The 9537-nt window shown below is 30.8% G+C and overlaps 1 protein-coding gene across 1 annotated transcript; it reads right to left on the reverse strand.

The window, feature by feature from the left end:
• Positions 1 to 2505: 2505 nt before the first annotated feature.
• LOTGIDRAFT_229075 (hypothetical protein) lies at positions 2506 to 8475 on the reverse strand (the record flags this gene model as incomplete). The annotated part of the gene is made up of 9 exons (XM_009061965.1): positions 8401 to 8475; positions 6309 to 6479; positions 5601 to 5743; positions 4999 to 5179; positions 4523 to 4629; positions 3975 to 4121; positions 3674 to 3754; positions 2895 to 3104; positions 2506 to 2622 (listed from the first exon to the last, which is right to left on the reverse strand). The coding sequence occupies exons 2-9, from the start codon at positions 6361 to 6363 to the stop codon at positions 2506 to 2508; spliced, it is 1041 nt and encodes a 346-aa protein (XP_009060213.1). The 5' UTR covers positions 6364 to 6479; positions 8401 to 8475.
• Positions 8476 to 9537: the final 1062 nt, after the last annotated feature.

The raw sequence follows: 9537 nt of genomic DNA on the forward strand, positions 1-9537 counted from the left end.
ATTTTCCATTATTTTGTTCCATTTAAATAAAATGTGCATTGAATTACTGATTCAATTTCAATATAAAGTAAGATATTGCCAATATCGCAGAACGTACTTCGTTAATTCGGATCTTTTTCTAATAGATACAAGCAATACAGGACTATCGTGACATATAAATACGTATCTACACATTGTCAAGCTTTTGCAAACTTCGTCTTCGTGACTGAAATGTCCACCTTCCTTTTATCATTTATGTCATTCAATTGATTTGATTGGATTGTACCCTTGCAAATATACAGCCAATGCAAAATGTCGAGAGCTCTGGCTGCATGCGCTAGAATCGGATTCCACAGATATAAATAGATATAGTTGCTGTACGAGTAATTAAATGCTGTGTGCGTATCATATTACTGTTAACATATTTAAACAACAAATATATTTACTATGACTTTTAAAACAAAATAAAGTCCAGTATACAAGAGGAGTGTTTTTATTTGAAATGACTACACCTGCTAACAAACTCTAAATTAATCTTTTGGTCAACAAACACTCTTTAATTTGGCTGCAATGTTGTTTAGTTTTTGTGACGTGACCACAAATTCTTTTGGATATTTTCAGAAGGTAAAACAACACGGAAAATAAATAAACATAGAAACTGACCAGTTATAGAAATTATTTAATGTCGAACAGTCTGGAACAATTTTTGTGTGTTCTCCAGAAATATAAACAGACACACATTTTCACAATTACTCAATTTTCAAGGTTTAGCTTTATATATTGAATGATCCAAATGTCATCCACTAAGCTTTAGACATTACATTATATACCTTCCACTAGCATTACAACTTTATAGTAGTGTCATCCCATTACTCGGGTAGAATATTATATCTCTTAAATTCCCTTTTATATCACTTTCCAAACTTTTAATAGCCGGACAGTCTCAAATGTAGTCTTAAATGTAGTCTCAAATGATCGTCGACTAAATTGACCACCATTGCACCCCTTTGTCAGAAATTGTTTTGGATTTATAAATAATACGTTGGTTAACTCCAGTGGACACAATCAAGTAGCAGTTGTGTTCGAATATGAAATGATTGGAGTTTTACGTCCTACTTTTCTACATCATCTGGGCTTATAAAACCAGGCAACGCCATGCAAAGTGCATTAAGAAAAAAATTGCAAAGGGCAGCGGCATCGATTTCTCATTGTCGAAGGATCTTTTCAATAGAAGGAAGGGGTGCAACTCGTGTATACATACTTGATCAATTCATCCGGTGACCAGTGAGCTTAACTTTTTATTTGTCTAGACCAGAAGCATATCCTCTCTATTTCGTAATATTTAGTCGGAGAAGTAAAGGAAATTACGCTAAGGCCACAATGGACTCGAGGTTAGATAGGAAAAATTAGCAGGACTCAAATGAAATATCACGTGCGAGAATAAAATTCCCCCAGTGTCACTGTTAAGGAACAGTAGATTATGAAGGGTGAGGCCATAGCCCTCCACTCGAACCTGTGAAAGGTTTTATATTATTAAATGCTCATTACTCTTCTCAGGTCAACTGATATCCGTTCGCTTCTGGGCGTCTCTGACAGTCCCTCAACACCTAAATCAATCAACAAAATGAATGCAGTTCAAGAGAAAGGCCTACGCACTTAATAAAAAAAATATAACGAAGAGAAGTAATAAAGGGAAGTAATCACAACTTTGATAAATCTTGACCACACTTATTGCTTTCATTCTGTATGCAGGTATTATCCATTCGTTTTTAAAAGAATTGAACATAAACATTTATTAGCAATAAATTATCTTCAAACACAAAATAAATATATTTATCACAAAAACAAACTTTTATAAACAAATTTAACATATATAAAAATAAATTTCAGGACGGAATGCAATACATCATTGTTGATAATTTATCATAAATACTTTAAAATCAAGAACATACTTAATAAAGATCTGAATTAATCCTTTTTATGGAGGTCTATTAGATTTAAGCTATCTAAAGCAATTTTCATGAAAATTCTGACATTGGGTTACTTAGCAATTGAATATGATACATTTGATATATTCAGTGTCTCAATTTCCTTTTTTTTTAACTTCAACTTTCGGATCAAAAAGAGCAATATCAGTTTTCTCAAATTTGACATAAAGAGATTCAAAAGGAGTATCTTGGAAACAAAGAACTTCTTGCACAATCCTGATTTCTATCAGAGTTTTCTGTCATTCCAGGAACTTGACCAGCTTATGAAATCATGATTAGTAATTAGTTCTAGCTTTTTTCTGGAATAACAGGAACCACAAACATCCAAAGGAAAACATAGAATATGTGAATATAGTAATGGATACTATCCTTGATACACATAATTGAAAACCTCTTTCAAATTCTTAAATTTTGGAGAACAGAGTATCAGTAAGATTGGTGGAAAAGCGTATATATTGGGTTTAATGATTAAAACCTATCCAAAAAGTATTTGAATCCAATCTCATTGCTGCCAGGAACGTGCTTGGTAATACTGTAATTATGTTATAGTGGCCAGTTTAAGACAGTTTTCAGCACCACCAACAGCAAATAATTTACCACCATAAGCACTGTCTAGAGCTTGTACTGGCTTGTTCATTTTAATACTACCAATACACTGTAATAAAAATAGTTAACACAATTCAATAGTGAATGAAAATATTTCTTTAAAATTCAGCAATGTTGTCAGTGCTCTCAGACTTAGAGGTGTTGACCCTTGTTAGTGATATAGGTTCTTTGGCTTGCATGGGAAAATGCACTGCACTTCTAAGAACTACAATATGAGCATGTTAAAGATCCCCTGACTAAAGGTGAGTTTGCACAATAACGTTTATGGTATTAGCATTTATTTTGTAATAGACAGATATTAAGTAAGATTTTAAAGCTTACCTCTCCGTCTGTTATTCTGATAGCTTGAGCACTATTATTACCACTACCACCAGCTAATACAATATCATTCTCACAATACTGAGCACAATACAAAAAATCTCCATCCGGTGAATTAGAATATTTTATATTTTTATCTAATTTACCATCTGTATAATTCCAGACTTGTAGAGCATTTGTCGATGTCCATGAACCAGTCAAAATTTTCATACCCTAAAATTTGACGAATAAAGCGGATTCTTATCTATTTATATCAGACTGGTTTAAAGGGGGGTAGATTTTAGTCTTGTATATATGTAAAAAGTTTTATGTCATTCTAGAAACGTACGAACATAACATAGTTCCTTTAAAAATACTTCAAACTAGACATTTTACTTGATACACATGGATTTGAAGGCTCAAATTTCAACGGTGAGCTGTGAACACTATAACTGATTGGCTTAGCTCAAAAATTTCCTTCTGTGATTGCTCAAAAGAAATGGTGCATCTGTCCCTTTAAGATCCATAGTAAAACCTTTGAATCTATATTTATAAGTTTACAACCAATAAAACTATGAGGATGACTTGAAATGAGTTTAACAGCCATCCTGGGTCATTCCAAATTAAAATAACTGACAAGTCAGATATACCATTACAGTGTAGTTTAATATTTTGATTAAATATTGAGAATTCTTTTATACTAGATTTTTTTTAGATATTGCCATCAACTTGACAAAATATAAGAATATTGATGTGTAAACAAGATAGAGACTATTATTTTTTTATAAATGAATATAGCATACCTTCATATCTAAACTATCTCCACATAAATGTGGTCCCCATATTGTTCTTTTAACACCATCATTAGTTCTTACATCCCATATCTGTAATATACATGATCACGGTTTATCAAAGACTTCTGTATAGTGAACTTATGGATTTAAGAGTGACACAAAACTCAAAGAAGTGAACTGTTTTGATGTTTGCTTCATAGGTCAAAATAACACCATGAGATTTTTAAACCAGTGCCTCCTATTAATTGATACATGTATTTAACGTCTTTATTTTACAAGATATGTAAAATGAAAAAAAAAAATTGCTTACCTTGAGATGATTTTCCCAGCCTCCAGAAAGAAAGATATCTCTATATTCTGGATGAAATTTTAAAGCAAAAACTCGCTGTGAACAACCCATGCATGACATTTCATTGGATGGTTTAGATTGATCATATCCATCAAATGTCTTCACTAGCTAGAATATAGAATTCAATTTTTCTTATACACTAGTGTATTATAGACTAAAGTCACATCTTAAACTGTAGGATTTTAAGTTTAAGATCCACAATCAGAGCAAATGGGTTTGTCAAATCCGTACTTAAGTTAGTTCAAAGAAGATACTAGAAATCAAAACTAGAAGCATAAATTAAGATCAAATTTTTATATGGCAAAAACTGTACAAATGTTCACATAAAGTATCATAGAATTTTTTCAAATCTGTAGTCCTTACTGCATACAAAGCATAAGTAGATATAATAATTATTGTTGCATGAACGACAAATTATAATGCCAATTGTATCCAAATACCAAGATTTTAATTTGACTCACGACGTCTTGACATGACAGTTAACTTTAAATGAAAACAAATGGACCAACCTGGCATGTTTTAGTTTCATATATTCTTATAGATAAATCTTTTCCTGCTGTGGCAAAATTAAAACCATCCAAATCAAAATCTAAACAATTGATTTCATTGCCCCTTTCTGGAAAATAAATATTCTATAAATTGATGGAATCTAATGTACAAGAAATTTGCCTTTGTATGCTATGCTTTATTCCAAAATGTAATTTTTTGTAACCAAATATCTTACTTTATAATGCAAATCATCATGTGATTATTTACAATGGCAATGACAGAACTGGGAGAAACTGATAGATTCTTGTCAGATAATTCAATTTCTTATTTAGATTCTTGTCCTTATTTATTACAAATTTTTGACACAAAGAAAATAATATCAAATGTTTAACCTGTAAAAGTGTTCCTGATTCTCAGTTAAACTACATCTCTCCTCAATGATAGCTACAAGAGTCAACAGTTTTGACCCCATAAACACATAAGAAATCACGTGTACCTGATATTATTTCTTTACAAGTTCCTTCCTCCATATAACAAGCGAATACCATACCATCAGCTGTTCCTGCTAGCAAGATATTGGTATCTTTAGGATGGAATCTAATACACATTATAGCTAGACCACCATGTCTCGACTTTCTTAATTCTTTTATTAAGTTACCAGTCTTAGGTGCAAACAGCTAAAAATTAGTGTAAATTCAGTCAATAGAATATGAATGATGACTTTTTAAGAATATTCTGTTCCATTTGACTGATTCGAGCAAATGAAAGTTTTTAGTCAAGCTCAAACAACTCCCTAGTGGACAATAAATTTTGTTATAAAGAGAAATCAGAGTAAATTATTGATTCAAGTGACATTTTAAAACATTTGAATGTTTAAAATAGACAACTAGATTTTAACTTTAGGCAATATTTCCTCTACTAAAAATAGTTGTATATAATGACAATCATCTCGAAAGCTATTGTTTTAATGCATTTTCAGTCACATATTGTCATGTGAAAATGTAGATTATGCCTTGCAGTCTTCATGCCATATAAATAAGCTGTATTGATCATTGATTCTGCACCTCTTCTGAGTTTGTTTCCAATTTTAAAACTTACGAGTATTCCACCATTTCCAGTACCAACAGCTAAGACTTCACCATTATAATTATATTGTAAACAATATATTCCTCCACTATAGCTGTCTAATTCTACTGTCTTTAATAACTCTACTCTACTGAATGTACTCGGCCAGTTATCACCTGTATAACATTACAGCATAATAGCATCTTGGGCAATATAGGTACTTAAATATAGCAACAAATCAGACAATGTTTGTTGGTGATCACAGAAAATTAGTCTTATTCTATAATCTTGCTTGAAAAAGGGAATTTCTATAGCTTTTTTTTCCTATTAGCACCTTTGACCATCAGGGATCAATTACAAAATGGCAGATATTGACTGAGAAACCTCTGGTGAAAAATTCCAAATCCCCAAGTTTGGTCAGCCCCCTTTAGGGTAAAAAAATGCACACTATACATGTAAATATATAGTAAGTTAACTTAATATATTCAAACAACAGACACATTTGATTAATATTTTTATGAGTTGTTTAGTACTTAAACATTTTCAATTATATATTTAAAGAGTCTCTTGAAGACAAATTTATGACGTCTTGACATAACTTGGATTTGCGATCATCTTGGTAATCAACCATTTGGAAATCCTTATATAATAATTTAAATAATTAGTCTGCATATGTAAGACATGATTTGCTGAATTGGACATAATTCTCATCCATGTTAAATAAAGTCTGATTAAACTTACCTTCATTAATGGAATGTCCTGCTATTAGAGCTTCTTCTAACTGTCTTCTAGCCATGGTAAACTACAACTATTTCACCACTACGATAGTTATACAATTCACTTCAAGTCTTTATTAATAATAACAGTTATTATCTGGTACCAATCTCTCATGCAATCAGCTTAACATTCAGTCTGAAAGGATTAAATCAGATTAAGTGGCAAGTTGTGATAAAATCAGTTGAAGATAATAATATCAATCAATAATATAGGAACAATAGTCTAAATCACTGACAGTAAATATACCAGTACATTTGATTTTATACAATGACTGACTTGTCTGAATTCATTTAATAAACATAGTACTATTGACTACCTCTATTGAATTAACTAAAACTTTAATAAATTTCTGTTTTTTAGTTTTTTAGATCATAGAATGATCAAATTTTTTTATGTCAAGTTTGAAAGTATGTGAATCATATCTTGGTTACAAGGCTTATAAACAAGTTCATTTTCAACACATTATTCTATTTGATTATTTGATATATTTCCTATTCTTTGAAATAAGTATATTAAGTTTCTTCTCTAAATGAAATAAAACTCGATTCATTTCAATTTTAGATGTAGCTGATGTCTTTCAGGGCCTGTAATTTGCAAAGGACAATGAATCAGGTCAGAATGAGTCAGGTTTTCGGGCAATTTTTTAAATTGATAAGAAGAGTATGGCATGAATGAATAACAAATAGAATCAATGATAATCAATATTATTGATATCTGATTCACTTTTCACAACAATCATTTCCTTTAATTGATTATTCACTTGGTGGTTGCATTAATTTCAATGCAAAGTTCAACAAAAAAGGGAAAGGTACAATTTAAGTGATAATACTCATCTGGCGATAAAATGACATCAAATTTGACTGAACCATATTAAAAAAAAAGAACAAAGTCAGATCATTGATGGCCAAATAAACAACTTATAGAAAAAGCTTCATGCTCTGTAACTTAATCAGATTGTTATAATTGAAAATAAAAAAGAAATTTCATTTCAGAAAAAGCTACCAGGTTCTTTCTATCTTTTTGATCTGCAAACTAATATAAGACTTCCATACTAAAACATTCTTTACTACCAGAGTAATGAAGTACTTTACATATAAATGACATATAATACAGGATATCATTAACAATTTATAGTGTCCTTCTAGTGGTAATAAATTTCTAGTTATAATACAATTTTCAATCATCGATTTTAGCTAATAATGGGCCAAATTATGGAGAAGGTTCACAATTCGCACCCTTTAATAGCTTTGTACAGTTGAACACTCATGTCACCATCATAGCCTCACAAAATTTTCAGAAAATATAACTCTTTTCCAATTCCCATGCACTATCGATGGAGAATTTTGCGACTATTTTGCCTTTTGCAAATTCAAATATAAAAGGAAATTAATCCTAATTAACAAACAGTTAAGAATACCTTCACAGATAATGCACTAACAAATTCCAAAACTTAAACATTATGTTCTTAGAATCTCATTCAAACATAGGCTTACGGCAAGTCTCGCAAGCGAATACGCCCACCAGCAGCTTGATAAAAAGCTAAATGTGAACTGTAAAACAAACTCTATATCGTAGCCTGTAGAGTGAGCACGAGCTGAAAAAGTTAAAAAAACGCAATATCAGAGTTTTATGCAATATCTCTCAAGAAAATCATCGGATCATCACCAAATTCAATAATGCACATCTTCATAATGATAATGACACACATACAAAAGATCAAAAGAATCTATAGAGAATTGTAGCCTGTAGAGTGAGCACGAGCCAAAAAAGTGAAAAAATAACGAACGTGATATCAGAGTTTTATGCAATATCCCTCAAGAAAATCACCGGATCATCACCAAATTCAATAGTGCACATCTTCATAATGATAATGACACACATACAAAAGATCAAAAGAATCTATAGAGAATTGTAGCCTGTAGAATGAGCACGAGGAAAATGTGAACAGATGGACCGACAGAGGCAACCACAATATACGCCCATACTTATGTGTGGGCGTATAAAAAAGGCAGTAACAATCTTAATTTACAAACCTTTATGAAATAAAGCCTTCTACCTTGATATATCACCTACACAGGTATAATGTTCAATCTCAACTCTACCAACCAAATAATGGCTTGCTAGAATAATCCTTATCCTCAACACACTAATAATTGAATGTTGGAAATTAATCACTATTAATAATCCATTGACCAAGGGTCACTATAATCTATGTTGATATATATCTATCTATTTGACCTCTTGACCACTTAAAAATCCCTCATAAAGACCAATTCTGTTCAAGTTTAGAGGTATTAGATAGATAAACATTAATATTGGGCGTGTTTGAACTAGAGACATTAACTATGTGATATAATATAACTATAGTAGTTAATAAGCATATGAATTGAATGACTATTATCAGACCATAAACTATTTGACAAGTGTAGGGTTTGAATCCTGTATTCTATAGGATATTTTGATCAATACATTAGTATTCTATATCAGAATATTTAATCGTCTTAACATTAGGTTCCTCTAACAAAAGAAAAAACATGTGTTCAAGTTGTTTTTTAGATCAAATGGAACTAAAAAAAAAAACAACTAGCTAACTAGTGCATTCAATAAGCTTACTGCAAATAATATAATCATCAATTTGGTATATGGGAGACTTCATCAAATTTTCTAAACAGCCATTGACTCCAAAAAATTTCATGAAAACCCACTAATAAGTTGTTCTCGGATTGCAGAAGATGCATCAAACCTGTCTTGCAATAAAGTGACCATAACAGTTTTAATAATATAAAATCATCATTAAAGTTAACACTATTTAATTCAGTAAATTTTAAGAAATAGGTTTTTCATTATCTTTAATGCAAAAGCTTTTAGGTTATAACAATTGGTTATAATGGTATTCATGATCACATTGTTAATAGGACACAATATATATATTTCAAGACAGTTTACATGAACTGTATTTTAGCCAAATGCCTGAATGAACATGTTGTATACCTGATATACAGTTACAATTCAAAAGAGTTTGAATTTAATTCAGAAGTTATAAATAGAACACAACTTGAAATTTGATTATGATTTACAACTTTCTGCTTTGTTTTTTTTTTATTATGGTTCAAATTGCTATGATTTGATTGAGAGAAGAAAGAGCATGCAATATAACAAATGATTTTCAACTTTTTCAAAAAAAAATGTGACT

Source organism: Lottia gigantea (assembly GCF_000327385.1).
Source record: "Lottia gigantea unplaced genomic scaffold LOTGIsca_5, whole genome shotgun sequence".
NCBI lineage: Eukaryota > Metazoa > Mollusca > Gastropoda > Lottiidae > Lottia > Lottia gigantea.